This window comes from Haliaeetus leucocephalus, unplaced genomic scaffold (genome assembly GCF_000737465.1).
Source record: "Haliaeetus leucocephalus isolate CR32 unplaced genomic scaffold, Haliaeetus_leucocephalus-4.0 Scaffold328, whole genome shotgun sequence".
NCBI classification, from domain to species: domain Eukaryota; kingdom Metazoa; phylum Chordata; class Aves; order Accipitriformes; family Accipitridae; genus Haliaeetus; species Haliaeetus leucocephalus.
This window is the reverse complement of record NW_010972764.1, coordinates 3,503,245-3,522,924: the sequence shown is the minus strand read 5'-3', so window position 1 is coordinate 3,522,924 and position 19,680 is coordinate 3,503,245. Positions and strand designations below refer to the sequence as shown.

Below are 19,680 nucleotides of genomic sequence, written 5' to 3'. Positions count from 1 at the left end.
TTGCAAACAAAGCTTGTTTCAGCCTAGTTTCAATCCAGAAGGCAGGCTAGATATGTATGTCTTATTTGGACCCTTCATGAATCTGGGAAGAATTCAGTATGAGACACCTAAATAGCAAGTAACAGACTCAATGTTAAAATATTTTATTTTGGTTTAGTTTCTTTTCTTTTTACTGGTGCTTACGTTATAGCAAATAATAAAAGCTTTCCATGAAGTGATTTTTGATGCTAGAAGAGTAGCTTTAAAGCAGGTGCTTAACATGAAGGTGTGATGGATAAGAATTGTCGTCATTGCCACTGCTAAAAATTGCAGTGATACACAGTGAGAAATGTGACCTTTAAAGAGGGAAGGACGTATAAATTAACCTAATTCACTTACCATCTACCCCCTGCCCCCTCAATTTTTTTTTAAAAATGCAGGTACCTGGAGAAAAAGCGTCTTCTATTTCCACGATTCTTCTTTGTGTCAGATCCTGCTCTCTTAGAAATTCTTGGCCAGGCATCAGACTCTCACAATATACAGGCACATCTGCTGAATGTCTTTGACAACATTAAAACTGTCAGGTTCCATGAAAGGGTATGTACTGCCCACACCTCAGTGTTACATTCTTTCAAATTAACCATGTGTGATACTTGTTAAATAAGAAACCTACCTGGGTGCATAGGGCATTCAGCTGTTTTACCAAGCTCATCAACTATTTGATGCTGTGTAGGCTTTCTTCACGTAAGACTTCGTTTCATATCCTCATTTACGTAATAGGAAAACTCTATGTAGAATAGCAAAACAAAAATTTGCACCAGTACTTAGGTTTCAGAAGAAAACATCCAGGTACTGAACTGTCTTATGTGGCTTAATGTAGGCTAGCATCCTCTCAGATAAGCTTTCTGATTCTTTATGACATATTTGTATCTTTAGATTGCCTGTATTTGTACTTTTTCATTCATTTTTTGATTGTAAGAAAAAGCATATCTAGTCTCTCACCTGTTTTAGTTATCCTTAATATCCCTTCAAACATACTGTTTGAGGAACTGTTTTCTTATACCCTTTACAAGAACAGATAGCAACAAAAATTTTTCTTTCCCTGTGTATGTATAAATTTTCTTAGAAATTCACTACCTCCCCATGCATTTGAAATTAGTTTCATTGACCATGTTCCTTTTGTGTTTCCGTTATTTTTGATTGTAAGCCTGTAAATTTTCTTAGGATATTAATCCACGAGTAATGGTGGAAGGTTTCCTTTATTGTGACTGGAAAGTGGATGTTGTCATTTAAACTTAAGTGCAATTCAGGGATTGTCAGTGTATTGGGGTTTGTGTCCTTGTTCAGGTGACAGTGTTTTGTTTAAAGCCTTTCTGCATGCCAGCAGTAATGATTTAATTGTTTTTATATTTCATTTAACAGGTTGGTATAATTTATTAGTTACCTAAATAAGTTTAATGGAGTGATGGCAGGAAAATCAGACAGTTATGGTAAAGATAACAATGAATTTATAAACACAAATGTTCTCGCTTTGCTTTTATTAGATATATGATCGTATATTGTCGGTTAGTTCACGAGAGGGTGAGACTATAGAGCTGACTAGACCTGTAATGGCTGAAGGTAATGTGGAAGTTTGGCTCAATTCTTTGTTGAAGGAATCCCAGCTGTCACTGCATCGTGTTATTCGCCAGGCAGCTGCGCACATCCAGGAAACTAGTTTCCAGCTGACTGAATTTCTTTCTACTTACCCAGCCCAGGTAATATTATTGTTAAATCAATGAAGAATTGTTCACAGATATGTAGCATGTTGATGTTTTTTTTTCTTGTCTTTGCAATCAAAATTGCAGCCAGTGTTATAAATGTAAAACTGACATTTAAATTTATCTTAATCACCTCAGTCTTTTAAGTTACAGTTTACATATCTGAAACCAAAAGAAAACTTACCCTGAAGCTCTTGTTCAAAAATAATGCTGAATGCAGTAAATTAATGCAATGGAGTTAACACTGTTTCTTTACCAGCTTAATACTTGACTGCTGAAGGAAAAGCAGTAAAACTGTATATTTGTTTATATATTCAGGAAGACACTATATATTGGTAAAGATTTGGAGCAGAGGCTAGTGCTGAGGGAAAATTATTTCCTTAGTAAAAGCTTCTTCACTTGTGATCAGGAATGTTGCTGGAGAAGGAAGAAAAGCTTTGTGAATTATTGAAAAAATATTTTAAATTGAAGCATTAATTATTCACTGATTAGTTATTAATTATATATAAAGCATATTAATTATATATAGTATTTATATATGCTGTAAATTATACTGAACAGTTTTATCAGCAGTGCACTGTAGGCAGTATCTACAAGGTGGAAGTGTGGACTTAACTATGTTTATGAATGGAGTTGGGACACACAAAACAAATGCATGGGTTCACTGATCTCTATATGGATGCATGAAAAACTAATTTTAAACAAATAGTAGCAGAACCATTTCTTTAGTTTATATGTGTCTCTGAAGGTACATTTTGGGTGAAAGAGAAAAGATTATGAAGCATATGCTTTTATGTTTCCTAAGGTTGGGTTGTTGGGGATCCAAATGATTTGGACAAGAGACTCAGAAGAAGCTTTGACTAATGCCAGGTATGATAAAAAAGCTATGCGAAAGACGAACCAGTTTTTCCTGGATCTTCTAAACATGCTGATAGATATGACAACAAAAGACCTTAGCCCAGTCGAGCGAGTTAAATACGAGACATTAATCACTATTCATGTGCATCAGAGGGACATTTTTGATGGTCTGGTAAGTATGGAAAAATTTACAATGAGTTATGAGGTGGTTTCCACATAAAACAGTGTGAAAGGACAAGAGGAAAATATTATTGTACCTATGAACTCCTGCCTCTTAAGCTAAACGTTTAATTTGAGGACTGTAATGATTATGTGACCTGGAGTATTATAAAAATGCTGATGTTGCTTCAATCCATGTCTTAGTTTCCCTTTAAGTAATTCAGTGGGTTTTTTGCCCCACAAGCAGTAGCAGAATTTTATAATACTTTGTATTGGCCCGCTTAAGTTAGATGCCTCTGTTGCCTGATCAGTTAGGGACTTCTTTTTCCTCACACATTGTGTTGCAGGTAATTGTCCTTTCTCTGGACTACATTGTGAGTTTTGAGGAGTGAATAGATTGAAGGTAGAGTTATAGTACAGGAAAAAGTTTGAAGTTGGTTGAAGCAGCTATCCCCTCTGTTTTTGTTTCAGTAGCATACTTAATTATTACTTAGGGATTTATTTATTCACTTCACACCTTCTCATGCTGCCACAGGATACTAAAATTAGGAAAATGAAAGCATTTACTGCTTAAACAATCAAACTTAAAAGCTAGCCTACCTTTTTACCTATAGGAAGCTCTGGACCTGACTCTGAAATTAAGCTGAGAAAAGAATTACTGAGGTTTAACCCATTGCTGATAAGCAGGCACTTATCTTTTCATTGTAGTCAAGTTATAATCATCTTATGTAAGTATAATTTTTAGATACAACCTGTAGGATATCTTTTTTAATCCTGTTTTAATATTCAGTTGGTCAACTTTGAATTACTTCCAGCTCTGTTGAATTTTTTTAACTAACATCTGCACCATGACAGTGTCTTGAAATACCTTTTTTCCAATTTGCATGTGTTTCCATGCAATTCTCATGACATTTTTTAAAATCAAGTATTGCATTACGTGCTTCCTACTCATATGTAAAAATAAAATGGTAGAGATGAGTAAAAGAAATTACAGCTTTAATGTTAACTGAACTTAATGAATTTTGTTTGAGACTTATGGACTGTTCATTTTTATTTAGAATTTTGACATACTTGTTTAAAGCCTGAAGTTCCTTTGCCTTAGTATGGGTTTCAGGGACAGCACTAACACATTAGCAATTTTTGTGGTAAAAAATCAAGATAGGGTCTTCACTATTCTTGTGTAACTAGCTGTTCTTTCTGTCTTTCGTTGTGATTGCAGTGCTGCCTTTGCAGTACTACTAAGATGAGGTAATACAAATGCAAAAGTAAATGTTAACCATTAATATCACAGCCTTTTTTTCCCCTTTTTTCTTAGTGTTGCATGCATATCAAGAGCCCTACAGACTTCGAGTGGCTGAAACAGTGTAGATTTTATTTTAATGAAGACTCTGATAAAATGATGATTAAGATCACTGATGTGGGTTTCACATACCAGAATGAATTCTTGGGCTGTACTGACAGGCTTGTCATAACACCTCTTACAGACAGGTGAAAAAGACTGATTTTATTCCTTTATGCTTTGATGCCAAACCTAGGCTTTCACAAGAGCAATTTAGTCATTCCTTTTGGATGCAAAATAGATCTCTGCAGAGTTTATCCTTCACAGTCTTATCAAAGTCAATAATTTTACATGGAAGGCATTAATATTTTAGTTTCTGTGCCTTACAATACGAGTAACTTCCAGTTCAATTTCTGCCACATGACAAGATTCTGCCTTTGATCTAGAAGGTATTTGAAGGAATTGCAGTCCTATTAAGAGAGGGGCCTACCTACCTAACTGGAACAACACAAAGGATGCTTTATAAGCTATCATTGGCAAAATAAAGGGCATCGGGTGGGTTTGGTTGGTTGTGGGTTGTTTTTGTTGTTTTTTTTTAAACTATTCCATACAGCAAATTCTAGAGCATCTCTTTAGATATAATTGTTAGCTGGTGTTTCACTGCATTAGGCATACAAGTTTCATTTATGAAAATGGGATGCACTGTATGATCAAACTTTCAGGTGGATGAGAAAGGAAAGGTTAGCTGTCTTTCATTATTGTACTCCATACTATAATGTAGTTAAGAACTACTTCAGTTGAAGTAATTCAGGAACTAAGCTACCCAAACTAGATTAGGCAGCATCTCTGTATCTGCTTTCTTCCCTTCTCGTGATCTTTCAGGTTGTTGATTATTGAGGATTATCTGTTCTTCCACTTTATGTATGAGATGAACCCTAATATTACCTGCATCAGAGGCTGAGTGAAGGGTTTTCCTTCTTACTGATTTAAATTGTAATTAGAGGCATGTAATTTCAGCAGTTTCCTTGTCTCCTTAAATCAGACCTTCCCCATGTAACACACTTGAGTAAGTTTCTCTGGCTGCAGGCCATTAAGTGATGATAGCCTGTTGCCTTTTAGATGTTACATCACTTTGGCTCAAGCTTTAGGCATGAGCATGGGTGGAGCACCTGTGGGACCTGCAGGAACTGGAAAAACTGAAACCATCAAAGACATGGGACGGTGCCTTGGAAAATATGTAGTGGTCTTCAACTGTTCAGACCAGATGGATTTCCGAGGACTTGGGAGGATCTTCAAAGGTAAGATGTGGACCAAAGGTAAGATGTTGGCCGAAAGGGTCAACTGTATCCTTGGGTGCGTTAAGCGCACCATAACTAATTGGTCAAAAGAAGTGATTGTCCCACTGTACTCAGCACTGGAGTGGTCTCATCTCAAGTACCGTGTACAGTTTTGGGGTCAACAACGTAAGAAGCATATAAAAATAATAGAATGTGTCCAAAGGAGAGCAACAAAGATGGTGAAAGAACTAGAAGGCATGATTTACGAGGAACAGCTGAGTGTACTAGGTTTGTTCAGCTTGGAAAAGGAGGAGACTGAGGGGTGCCCTTGTTGCTGTCTACAACTTCCTCATGAGGGGGAGCGGAGAGGGAGGCGCTGATCTCTTCTCTCTGGTGTCTGGTAATAGGACATGAGGGAATGGCTTAAAGCTGTGTCAGGTGAAGTTCACATTGGATATTAGGAAAACTTTTTTCCCCAAGGAAGTAGTCAGGGCCCAAAGCCTGTCGGTGTTCAAGTAGTGTTTGGACAACACTCTTAGATGTATGGTTTAACTGTTGGGTAGCCCTGTGTGGAGTCAGGACTGGACTTGATGATCCTCATGAGTCCTTTACAACTCAGGATATTCTGTGATTATATGATTCTATGGACTATGTGAAAGTTACAAATGCTGAGAGAACATCTTTATAAAGCAAGGTCAACAAATAATCAAAGGTGGTTTTCAGCCTTTTAATTCAAGTAATTAATATCTTATGAATGTAAAATACATTTGCGACATGGTCTTCAAGGAATAGAAATGTCTGAAACCATAAGACAGTTTATGAAAGGATACAAAAAGACACTTGAAATAATTAAGGAGGATGGCAAGTACAAAAAGAAAAATCTGTGAAATTTATTTCTGAACCGGTGGAATGTGTTGGATTCCGATTTCAGTATTTTGTCTCCTTCAAATGTCAAAGTTTTTATCAGTTGAAGGAAGTGCATGAACAGTGCTATATATGTTAAAAACAATTGGCACAGCTCACTGACGTTAGATGCAGATGACTTTTTTTAGGCACCAGAAACTGATACCTCTCAGTCATGGCAGATGTTGAATTAGAGATCAAGTGGAGGTCCTTGGCTCTTGTATTGTTGCAAGTGACTGCGTTGATGATTTTTTGTTTTGTTTTCCCCAAAATACATGAGGAAGAATGCAGTTGTGGCACAGACTGACCCCTAACTTCTTTCCAGGTGAAGTCAACTTTATTGTTCATTTTAATCTGTGCGATAAGCTATTGACAACCCATCATATTTTCATAGACTTACTGCAGTGATTTTTTCTGGGGGGTAGGGAGGACCAGTAAAACATTCAAGATGCTGAGAGAAGGAGCAGAAATTGAAGGATGTAGTATCCTAGACAAGCTTGAGGACTTTTGGAATTTTGCAACTTCTTGCTTAAAAAAGAGTTAAACTCTTCTCCTTGACTCTTTCCCAACCCTCAAAAATAAACTTTTTTTTTTTTCCTGAGGTAGATTAACCTGATTTTTGGCTTATGAATTGCGCCAAAAAAGGGTTAACAACATAATGGTCAGATGCTTAGTTGCTTTTCTCTTTGAAGGTCTTGCTCAGTCTGGCTCCTGGGGTTGCTTTGATGAGTTCAATCGTATTGATTTACCAGTACTATCGGTAGCTGCGCAGCAAATTGCAGTTGTGCTGACATGTAAGAAGGAACGTAAGAAAAGCTTTATTTTTACTGATGGTGATAATGTGGAAATGAACCCAGAATTTGGCATCTTTCTTACTATGGTAGGTATTCAGTAGGTTTCTAATAAGCCAGTGTTGATTGTACAATAATCGCTTCTAACCTGGTGTGTTAAGTGTACTTGCTAACTCATATTGTCACTCAGCTCTTAGAACTCACTGGCAGTTTGAGAACATTGAGCGTTACTACAAAGACAGTTTACAGGCTCTTGTTTCAATGACATCAAGCACATGCAAATAACAAATACAGCCAGTGTTGTAAATACAAGTTATCTCAACGTCAGATTAATTGTGCATGCTGCATTCTGGTAGTACAGAGAAGTGGCCATAGAGATATAGGTAGAAGTAGCTGGTAAAAACAGGACATATAAGGCTATAAATACAGATTTGAAGTGTTTAGGTGGAACATTTTTCATATCTCATGGATGTAAGAGAGGCTAAAATGCTGTAGAGATATGGTGGTAAATCTGCATGGCAATTAATTTTTACATGTGATTTAAAGCCAAAAAGCTATTTTTGTCTAACCAGGTTACATGTTCCTTTGCTGATTCTTCTGTTTGTGCAAGTTGCAGTCAACTTCAAAACCTGTTCTTCTCTCCAGAATCCAGGATATGCTGGACGGCAAGAACTTCCTGAAAACTTGAAGATCAACTTCCGTTCGGTGGCTATGATGGTTCCTGATCGTCAAATCATAATTCGTGTCAAATTGGCTAGTTGTGGTTTCATTGCTAATGTTGTATTGGCAAGGAAATTCTTTACGCTGTACAAGCTGTGTGAAGAGCAACTGTCAAAGCAGGTGATTATTTTCATATGAGGAGAAATTATCTTAGGGGAAAAATTATATGTGATGTCACAAATTATTGTTATCTATGTGAAGAAAATGGAAAAGTTCATGTTCACTAAGTAAGCTAAATGACACTTGCATTTTAGTAGTGCAACCCTCTGCTGTCCTGGAGGATTAACTCCTCCTACAGGTTATCTTACAAGAATGGGACTGTCATTCGGAACACTGCTTATTATTAAGATTTAGCTTTAATGAATGGTGATTGCTGAGGCAAATAAAGGGCTTGTATATTAGTCAGTCTTATAGAACGGATTGAGAGGCATTTGGTTTGTGCTGCCTGTGCTTCTTTAGGTGTTTCTCAAATAAAGTCAGTTTCCAAGGTCCACAGAGAATTCAAAATAATACTGCTAGTTTATTTCTTAATAGTCCTTGGGAACCTTACCTTTGTTCAAAGACTTGTGATGACATTTCTTTTTTTTGTCACACCTTGCAGTTTGGTAGATGGTAGCAGAGGTGGGGAATGAAGTCTCCCATAGTCATACAGCCAAAGGCTTGTTGTTGGATATTAGGAAGCATTTGTGCCACGTGTACCACTTCTTATACAAATACATATCTTAAATGACAAATAAGAATTGTTTCATGCATGTTAACTGGGGGAAGATTTCCTCAAACTTTGCATATCTTCTAGGTGCATTATGATTTTGGCTTGCGGAATATATTGTCAGTGCTACGTACGTTAGGAGCAGCAAAAAGAGCAAATCCCACAGATACTGAATCTACCATTGTCATGCGTGTGCTGAGAGACATGAACCTGTCTAAACTGGTAAGTTCTGAGGGCCTGGTAAATTAATTAAACTGCACTTTGGAGCTATGTGGGCTTTCTTGGAAATACAATTTAAAACTGTTAAGGCGATCACTAGAAGATTGGATGTGGCCTTTACACTGAAGATAGCCTGGAAATGTTCCATTTTCTGGATGGACTTGGGTACTAGTTTTGGCTGGGATAGACTTTATTTTCGTTGTAGTACCTTGTATGGGGCTGGGGAGGGAGTGAGCAAGGGGCTGTGTGGTGCTTGGCTGCCTACCTGGGTTAAACCACACCACCTTGAATTGTTCAGAATTGTTTTTACATATTTTCCTTGCTACCTACAAAAATAAGCGACCAAAGAGAAGTCTATATAGTAACCTCTTTAGAACCTTTGACCTGAAGTATTTAGTCACTCTTTTGAAATAATCCTTATTTGTAGTAATGAGTACCATCTCATCTGTCTTAAATAGCTAACAGAACCTCTTCTGTTGCTGTGATACTTCATCTCTTTTATTATCTTTTTTTACACCTTAGACAAATAATTTCCTATTTGTATAAATGATATTGCTAAAATCTACTTTAATAAATTCAGTCTGTATGTTAGTGGTTTATTTTCAATAGCTTTTGATTATTGGCAGCATCATATGATCTCCTTCTGCTATGTCCTGCTAGAGTGTTTAGCACCTAGAGTGTTACTGTGTATGGTTCCTTATGTTTTCAAATATTTCTTTAGCTCTGCAAGAGTTCGGGATTGTTTTTTAAGATGCTAGAATAAATAGGTTTTAATCTGTTTCCCCCACCCCTGATTTTCACTAGATTGATGAAGATGAACCCTTATTCCTGAGTCTAATTGAAGATCTGTTTCCAGATATCCAGCTTGATAAAGTAGGCTATCCTGAATTGGAAGCCGCCATTGACAAACAGGTAATGTTTCTCTTGATCTGTGCTGCTGTGGCATAACTATTGTGATGTGACATCTAAGAAAATTACTGGTGTTTCATCTACCCAGCTGGTAGTAATATGTTTTACTATTTAGAGGGAGAGTAAGCTTTTCCATAAATCTTTACCATTGGCATATCATTATTAACCTTATTCTTAAGGATGTTAGTGAATTGTGATTGTGGCATCCTGTGGTTTTCTTGTGAGTCATTTGTGGTGACCAGTTTTAAAAATGTGTGGATATACGCTTGCCTTATGTGACCCAGGATTTAGTACTTGTGTAAAGTCTTAACAGTCAGAACATGAGCTTGAGAAAAGACTTACCTAAAATGACACTTCCTCTACTTCATCTCCCATTAGATCTTTTGGAATATTTCAATAGGGCCAACTTAAGAACATCAGTGGGATATAGAAGGCTAATGAAGTATGTACACTTAAATAATCATCTCTATTAAACTTTCCTCCAGAATTTCAATAATTCCTCAGATAATTATCCAATAGTTAAACAGCGAAATAAATGACTCAAAAATGTGGAAAAAAACCCCAAAATGAAAGAAATTGAAAATCAGAAGTGCATTTCTGAAGAATTTGAGTTTATGACTTTTTATTTATTTATATTTAATATGATTAGATACAAGTGAAAAGGTCTGCTTCTGGCTTTCCTAACAAGGAAGAGTTGGATCATCAGCTAATGTTTATAAAACTGTTTTGCTTTCTGTAGTTTATACAGTTGGCTTTAAAAAAGGACTTGCAAATTAAGCTTTTATTAGGAGAAACTATAAAGAACTTGAATCTCATGCTTTAAATTGTCATTTCCTAATAAATTAAAAAGTGGTCTTAATAACATGGTCTTTATGTTTCTACTGGTGATGATGTGTGAAGCCAGACATAGAAAGTGTCAATGCTTTTAACAACAAACCATTGTCACTTGTTTCTAAGTAGGGTGTAATGTTAGCCCATACTGAAGCAGTGTTGGAAACTTGAAGAGCTTTAGGTGCTGTGATTATCTTACGTAACCCCAAATTTATCAAAAGTTCAGATCTAGGAATCTCATGGTGCCTTTTTAGTGCTATGACAGTGTTTGAAAATTTTGTTAGTTTATTTTGGCATATTTTTTTCATATTGCTAAAACTTAAAATCTGGAGAAACCAGAAATGGTAGGCTGTTTTATTTGTCTTGGAAGTGAATCAAGGTTTTATTAAATAGAGCGCTTCGCTGTGTTTTCAGAGCTATAATGACTTAGTACAATGAAAACAGCTAGGTTAGGACAGAATCAAGTTCATGAGGACTATTTTTATTAGGGAAGGGGGACAGGAGTGGTTGGGAAAATATCATAACGAAGAAATAGGCGTTACTTGAATTAAAGTGTTTCTCTATGTTTACATGTTGTGATGGGTTTGACCCCAGCTGGCAGCTAAGCCAACACCCAGTCACTTGCTTACTTTCCCCCAGCGGGTTGTGGGAGAGATTCAGAGGGGGAAAAGAGAGGGGGGAAAAAAGCTCATAGGTCTAGACTGAGACAGTTTAATAAATGAAGAAAAAAAAAGGAAAAGAAGTGATGCAAAAGCAATTGCTCACCACCAGCAGACTGATGCTCAGCCAGTCTTTGAGCAATGGCAACTTTGGAGACACTTCCCCCCAGTTTTGTTGCTGAGCGTAATGTTATCACTTGCAGTGGGGTTGGAATGGATACCTTTAAAGGTCCCTCCCAACTCAAACTATTCTATGATACGGAGTATCCCTTTGGTTAGTCCGAGTCAACTGTCCTAGCTGTGTTCCCTCCCAACTTCTTGCCCTCCCCCAGCTGGCTTGCTGATGGGGCAGTGTGAGAAACAGAGGTGGCCTTGATGCTGTGTAAATATGGTTCAGCAATAGCCAAAACACTGGTGTGTTACCAGCACTGTTTTGGTTACATATCTAAACCATGGCATCATATGGGCTACTACCAAGAAAATTAACTCCATCCCAACTAGACCCAGTACATATCTACAACTGTTAACAGAGGATCTTTTGAGAACATGTCAAGTCTGCTTGTCAACATGTTTATTTTTCGATAAGGGAAGTATCTAGTCTACAAGATTATTATAGAATCATGAGTGTTAGAAACTATTAAGAAAAGACAGGTGTCCACTGATGGCATTCGATTAGAGTGAAGGAATAACTAACACGACCATCTTGTTTTATGTGAAGAAAGAAATCAGTTCAGGTATGTTCTGTCCGTGCATCATTAGGTTTTGGATATATTGCTGTATATATTTGGACTCTGGAAACAAGTCAGAAGGCTACATTCTATACTGGAAAGAAAGGCAGCTTGGCTGGTTTGGTGTCAACTGCAAGAGCTGTTAAGATGTAAATGATAGCAGAATTTTATCATGTATCCATGAAAATGGTGTATCTGATGTCTTCACTGTGCTTTGCAAACTCCATTGCTTCAACAGTGGTGTTCTTCATGGCGATGAGGAGTTGGTGGCACCATATACTTCATGGTTGCTGTTGATGAATCCATCTTGTGCTGCTTTCTGTTCCTGGCTTCCTTGCAGAGCGAGATAAATTGAACTGACATGAGGTTCGATAGGCGAGTAATATAGCAAGTGGTAGTGCCAGTTCCATGGTTCTAACTGACTATGTGACAGTAATTGTAAAAGCTGAGTTTTATATCCTATCAGTAAAAAGTTAGACCTCTTTTTACTGATAATAGTTTCTGAGATTTTTTGTGGAACATAATTTAAAACCAGAAATTATACTTGAATTAAAATATAATAGTTATTTTGAGAGCTTCACTTTTATAACATGTTCTTGAGTTTTTAGAAATTTTTTTGACTGTCAAAAACATAGTGTGCTATGAATTCTTAAGAAATAGTTCTAGCTTTTCTCTGCTGGCTAAAAACTTTCTTGTTCACTTCCAGCTGAGTCACTTTCACAAGTGACAGCAATACCACCGTAGTGAGATAACTTCTTTAAGCTTGGAACTAGTAAAATAGTAAACAAGCATGTGACATTTGGTTCTAAAACATCGTGTCTTTTCTTAGAAAGATGATATTAAGAAGTTACTGAAAGGTCCGTCTGTACACTGAGAAATATTTAACAAAATGTTTTACAGAAAAACTTTTGGCTATTGTAAGCATTTAGAAACACAAGTCATCATCATCATAAAAAGGCAACTATTCTGAGAGGCAAGTAAAAGCGCTCTGTGGCTATGAAAGACATTGCTAGCAAGAGTGTTTGTAAAATTCTTGTCTTTTCCTTAAAATGATGCTTTAACCCTAAGAAGAGCCGGAAAAAAAAAAAAAGGATGGTTTATCTTCTTTTATTTTCCTGAATACATATTTAAATACTAAGTGTCCCTTCTTTTTCCAAACAGTTTTCTATATACACAAAACCTTTACAAAGAGTGTAGTCTTCTGCTGAAGATTTTTTTTTTTTTTTTTTAAAAACATCAAAATATCTTGTGCACTAAAATAGTAGTAATTTGATTTTCTGTCACTATCTATAGGTGGAGGAAGCTGGACTTGTTTGTCATCCTCCTTGGAAACTGAAAGTTATCCAACTTTTTGAAACCCAGAGAGTAAGGCATGGATTGATGACTCTAGGACCTAGTGGTGCAGGAAAAACTGTTTGCATCCACACTTTAATGAAAGCCATGACAGGTGTGTGAGTATTTATATTGTAAACTGTTATTAAACTGTTAAATTGTAAACTTTAAACAACATTGTTTCTTCACAGAAATCCTCAATTACTTCACTGTGAGAAAATATTACTGGAAGAATCTGTTTGTGTGTTGCGAATACTAATTGTTGTGGTAGTATCTTTTAAAAGCTTAAAACTGTCTGACATTCAAGGTCATATAATACATATCCTATTTCCAATATTATGATACTTACATCAGAAGTTCTTATTCTAGAAACATTGAGAAAGAGGAATACTGTCTGGGCAGACAGCTCAGACAAGTGATTAAAGCATCTCCCAGGTTGGGCTGAAGTAATGCTGAAACCTTCCCCTAATCATAAGTATATAGTCCTTTTTGAACACAATTCACAAAACAAGGTCTTTATCTGCAGTATAAAATAAATACTTATATCATTTGTTGCTGCTAGGAGATAGTTACTAGTTTAGGCAGAGACAAAGTCTTCAAGGGTATTCATTTTGTGTCCTGGCTGGATGCTTGAGGAGTGTGTGTTTTTTGTCCTCTGTATTTCTAAGCAAAAATATTAGTGGAAGAACTTCTGTTTGATCCTATTAAACTAAAAGTTCATAACTGGAGGAAAAAACCCATCTCTTTTGAGGTAAGCTGGTGTTACACCATTTCACAGGCTTCAGTAGGCTGCTTATACAATTTTCCAGAAATGGATAGCTTCTGTAAAAAATGGTTCAGCCATTTTCTCATCCATGCAGTACTTAGTGTGCTTAAGAAACACTATAAGCTCTACATTGCAGCGTAAATGTTCCATTCAGGGAAAAAAAGCAGAAAGAACAGATAGTTGCATTATACTATTTTCCTGTATTTCTGTAGTATGGAAATGTGAACTACAACCAAGATAAAGCTGCCACAATACTTTTTTCAAGCTGATCTTCTGGCATAACCTCATGAAATTTAAAACTACGTGATTTGCCAGGCTTCTATCTTACATGTTAGTGAACTGTGATTATAATTAAGATTTTAAGATAAGCCATTTTTTTAGCTCTTTCTTTCAACATCTTATTACTGGTGCCTGATTAAGTTTTAATGTTAGCTTTTCTAAAGATGTCTGGCATAGGAGTTTTTAAGCTGTTGTTAATGTGGAAAATATAAGGGTTATATGATCACGGTATGGCTAGATGGAATTTAGCTGCCCAAGAGGCTTCACAAGGATATGCTCATACTATATACTTTGCCTATTCTAAGATGTATGCAAGTGCACAATGGGGAAAAACCAAAAAACGATCATGTGGAGGGTCTGTCTGGTATTTAGTCATTGGGTTTTAAAAAAGTGCATCCAAACCAAAGGCTTTAAAGTTTTATTGTTTGAAAAGCCTTCAAAATATTAAGCTAAACCTTGAATAAATTTCATCTTGCTGCTCTTCTGTTCCCCATGAATTTATGAAATGTGAATTGTACTTTCAAAAGTTTCAGAACTTTGTTCTACTCTAAATTTTGATGGCTCCAATTAACAAATGTTGATGTATAGCAAGAGATAAGTTTTCCAAGTAAATACGCAACTTCTTATAATGGTGAATGCATATTAAACCATACATTTAAGTGTAATGATTTTGAATTTGTCAAAGTTCTCTGGCTGTTGAAAAGAAATACCGAAATTAACCAATGATCTGCTTTCATAGATTGTGGACAGCCACATCGTGAAATGAGAATGAATCCTAAAGCTATAACTGCTTCACAAATGTTTGGTCGTCTTGATGTGGCAACAAATGATTGGACAGATGGAATATTTTCAACACTCTGGAGAAAAACTTTAAGAGCCAAGAAAGGTATAATGGAAAAAAATTCTCTCCAAAACAAAACAAGCTGCAGGACATCTCTCTAAAGCCCATTAGCAAACTTTTTTTTTTTTTTTTTTTTAACTTACATGGAAGCATTGGAATATTGGTGCAAGAACTTCTGTCTATTGCACAGATTCTGTTCTAAACACTTTGTGTTCACACTGTGTAGTGTAGCAAATACTGTTTCACTGAATTTGCTGATCTCTCTCTTTCAAATGATAGGCCCTTGAATGGAAGAAAAGTGGAAGGTAAGAGTCAGTTCCCCCAGCACTGGTATACTATAAAAAATTTCGGTGCTGTCAGGATTTCTACCTGGTCTCCAGCTGCCATACTAGAAGGATGTGAATCTCCTTTGTGTCACACCTCCTGCTAGCCCTGCACATACCATAGTTCATCTCAAATGGCACTAGATAATTCTGTTTAGGCAAGCAATTTCTGCCTGAAATAATGCTGGCATATATTCTTAGAATGCTATATTAACTAAAAGAGAGACCTTGATGGTTTGATGCTAGATGGTTTCTTCCTTGTTTTGTCTGAATATTAGTATGTGACCTTATCATTAGGCCTGAAGGACTAAAGGAAAAAAAAAAAGAGAAAATTCTAATGTTTTTTGTACTGTCAATTTTCATACAAAAATTCTTAGTCTTTAAGGATACAGATACTTTTAAAATAGAAAATACTTTTGGATTTAATTATGTTGGTTTTGTTTCAAATCTAGAAAATGTAGCACCCCTGAGAACGTAGTAGAGCATTAACTGTTGATTTTTTTTCTATTTTTCCCCTCAACGTGAAATATAAATTAGCATACTCAATGACTTCTTCAGATTCACTGTTTGCAACACTTTGTAGTGCCTCTTTATGATGAGAACTCCAGACCATCTCATGCCTGAGATGCCTGCACTGTAGCTATTTGCCTCAGAGGTGTGAAAGTTTCTCATCTGGAAGCTTCTTGGCTGTCCTGGTTTCAGCTGGGATAGAGTTAACTGTCTCCCTAGTAGCTGGTACAGTGCTATGTTTTGAGTTCAGTATGAGAAGAATGTTGATAACACACTGATGTTTTCAGTTGTTGCTCAGTAGTGTTTAGGCTAAAGTCAAGGATTTTTCAGCTTCTCATGCGCAGCCAGCAAGAAAGCTGGAGGGGCACAAGAAGTTGGCACAGGACACAACCAGGGCACCTGACCCAAACTGGCCAACGGTGTATTCCATACCATGGGATGTCCCATCTAGTTTAGGAACTGGGGGGAGTGGGGGCGGGGAATCGCCGCTCGGGGACTGGCTGGGTGTCGGTCGGCGGGTGGTGAGCAATTGCCCTGCACGTCATTTGTACATTCCAGTCCTTTCATTATTGTTGTTGTCATTTTATTAGTGTTATCATTATCATTATTAGTTTCTTCTTTTCTGTTCTATTAAACCGTTCTTATCTCAACCCACGAGTTTTACTACTTTTCCCGATTTTCTCCCCCATCCCACTGGATGGGGGGGAGTGAGTGAGCGGCTGCGTGGTGCTCAGTTGCTGGCTGGGGTTTAACCATGACATTGGTTCGTACCTAGCAACACCCCAAGCCACCTAGGCCTCGACAGTGCGGGCTCACTCTGAAGGCGGATGAGAGTGGGACCATCTCTGACTAAAGGACCATCCAGCAATGCACAGCAGGGCTGGCTACTCCCTAAGGGATGGGGAGCCAGAAGCTAAGGCAGGCTCCCTTTCTAGCCAAGGCCTGTTGCTCACTGCCTGAGTGAGGGGAGCAGGACAGACCCAGACCCTCCTAGGAAATAGAGGCAGGCTTTAAGATCCATTTCTGTTACTAAATGGAAAAAGCTAGGAAAACCTTCAGAGAGCTGGATCAAGTTTACAAGCAGGAGAACCAACAACAAGAATCTTCCCCCAATGGACCTCCTTTACTTAAGAAAGTGAGCATGCTATCTGAAGGAGTGATTTTTCAAGTCTTCCTCTCATTTAATCTCACTACCTTTATGCAAACTCTTTGGAAATGAATGGTGGTTTTAAATAGATGTATAGTTTCTATCTTATTTATGCTGTTTTACGTAAGTTGAAATAAACCTAACTTATTACTGCAATGAAGACTGGATCCATAAAACTGTTTCACACTATTACAAACTGATGACATGCTGATGACTATATACTGAGCAATGGATAATTATCAGGAGGTGACAAAATGAAGTACTTAATTGAAATTGAGTGATGGAAAAGGTAATTGTACTAAAAGCTGAGATTCTAGCTCTGTACGTGAATTCAGAATTAGTTCAAAATTTGTTTGCAGAGAGAAGAAACTGGTCTTTGAAAGAAACTAGAACTTCCTCCATAGGCATTTGTATTGGTTATTTTGCATTATAGGTGACCACATCTGGATAGTTCTTGATGGTCCAGTTGATGCTATTTGGATTGAGAACCTTAATTCTGTCCTGGATGATAACAGAACTCTAACACTAGCAAATGGAGATCGGATACCTATGGCACCAAATTGCAAAATAGTCTTTGAACCTCATAGTATTGATAACGCTTCTCCAGCAACAGTTTCAAGGAATGGGATGGTATTCATGAGCTCATCAGTTCTCAGCTGGAGCCCTATCCTTGAGGTACAATAACTAAGTGATTGTTTACGTATTAGAAGTTTTACTGATTACTTATTCAACACTTCACTGTTGTTACTTTAGGACCTAATTTTGTGACTTTTGTTGTGAAATGCATTTTACACTGTATAAAGTTAGAAGTCAGTATTTAATATAGCAATGTTTCTGATATTTTATACAAGAGTGAATAATGTAATGTTTTCAGGAACATAGTCAACGTATTGCACTTTTAAAAACACGGGTATTTCACTTTGGGACAAATTTGTAATTCAAGGTATTTTATACAATTGAAGAGCAACTCGGTTGTCAAAATACCAACTACCTGGCAGCCCCTAGTACAGCTTCAGACCAAGGAAAAAGAAAGAGTAAACAGGCTGATTCAGGAATCCAGAAATCCTCAAGAAAACACAAGTTCTCTTGATATTTCTTAAAATTAATTGCAGTTGGGATTTAGAACCAGAAGTGAAGTCAATACAGCATCAAAGTATTGATGTTCTTACTTGGTTAAGTTGTCTGTTAACATTTCTAGAAGCAAAATGTCTGAAGAACAAAGCAGTGGTTACTCTGTCTCTGGCATGGAATGAATGAGTGGGAAAAACAACATGTTATAGGTGTGTTTTGGGGAGAAGAACAGCATTTAGCAATATTCAGATTTCAAAGTGATTTATAAAGTGATTTTTTTCTTGTATGTCATCTTTCATCTTCCAAAAACCAGAAAAAATAAACCCTTATGTTGACTGAATGTTGGTCATGATACAGTGACTGACACATTTAGAGACTTGAGCATACGATGTTTTTTTTTTCATGTAGCAAATATCTTGGTAAAGATGAAACGTAAGAGTTCCCAAGAATCTACCTAATGCTCTATAGTAATATATTTCAGCAAAACTTTCAGCATTTAATTCCAGTTGTGTCCCCTTTTGAGAAAACAACAGAGACAATAGCAGTAAAAAACCAGTTTGTTTCTGAGTATCTTTTTTGTAATGTTAAGCCCTATATTGCCTTAGAAATTCATTGAAGTAGGCTCCTCAGGATTAAGACTTTTTAAAAAATTAAATTAAAAGAAATATTAATTTATTTTCTCTTTATTTTTCTCTTGTCTAGTCAGTCTTACTGAGAATATTTTGTTGACGTTACTTTGCTTTGATGAAATGTGGACTGTCTCATGCGTATCAAAAATTAAAACTTTATTCCTTGTGGCTAAGGCACTGATTCCTGTCATCATAGAGAAAATTACTTTATTACCTTCTCCTGAAACCCAACTGAATATACCTTTCTTCTGTCTAATCCCAAATTAATGTTTCTTCATATGGGCTTTAAATTTTAATTTTAAGCTAGGAATAATTTAGTCTTTCTATTTATGAAATCAGAACATCGTCTAGGCCCTTGTAGCCTAAATACCTCCCTGTTTGCAGACTCAAAAGAACAAAACTTCACAGGTTACTATGAGCTGGCAGACTGAATTTTACTGTCTTCCTTTCTACAAAGTATCCCATTAACAAGTTTTTTTAATAATTTTTAAAATTAATATTTCACAGTCTCATTTGTTTGTTTCGTTTTCCAAATCAAATAGAATACCAGTGGAAAATAAAACTAACGCTCATGTAAGACAGTGTTGCTTAACGAGCAAGATGAAAATACAGTTGGATTCATATTAACTTTCAGATGTTACTAGTTGAGGAAGCCTTTTGTAATGATTACCCTGTATTATTCTCAGATTTCTTACTATATTAACCCATAAAGCTTCTCTTGCTTCTAAGTGTTGTATAGCTTGCTTGTTTATAACCAGATTCCTTCTCCGTAAATCCCTGATGTGTCTGGCAGCAGAGAAGTTGACATGCCACGGGGCACGGTCTGGGGCAGTGCCTAGAACAACTGTCCTTAGCGTATCGGAGGTTTCAGCAGAGGTGGAAATCAAGAAAGAGACGGTATGCTGCTGCCCAAGCCCTGGGTGGCAGGCGGTGCCTCGTGCCTTTTCCTGGGGCTGGAGACAGTAGAGCCCCCCCCCCCCCCCCCCCCCGGGACAGGGGGC

At 36.9% G+C, this 19,680-nt stretch overlaps 1 protein-coding gene across 1 annotated transcript in view; it reads left to right on the top strand.

Moving 5' to 3' along the window:
- Window positions 1-19,680, top strand: part of DNAH5 (dynein, axonemal, heavy chain 5) — a 128,156-nt gene that overhangs the window by 48,332 nt on the left and 60,144 nt on the right. Inside the window, exons 32-43 of the mRNA XM_010571448.1 lie at window positions 420-576; window positions 1,524-1,736; window positions 2,545-2,769; window positions 4,072-4,244; window positions 5,155-5,333; window positions 6,908-7,095; window positions 7,652-7,846; window positions 8,523-8,657; window positions 9,459-9,566; window positions 13,075-13,228; window positions 14,898-15,044; window positions 17,413-17,654. Coding sequence (XP_010569750.1) covers window positions 420-576; window positions 1,524-1,736; window positions 2,545-2,769; window positions 4,072-4,244; window positions 5,155-5,333; window positions 6,908-7,095; window positions 7,652-7,846; window positions 8,523-8,657; window positions 9,459-9,566; window positions 13,075-13,228; window positions 14,898-15,044; window positions 17,413-17,654 — 2,116 coding nt within the window. The remainder of the gene's footprint in view (window positions 1-419; window positions 577-1,523; window positions 1,737-2,544; window positions 2,770-4,071; window positions 4,245-5,154; window positions 5,334-6,907; window positions 7,096-7,651; window positions 7,847-8,522; window positions 8,658-9,458; window positions 9,567-13,074; window positions 13,229-14,897; window positions 15,045-17,412; window positions 17,655-19,680) is intronic.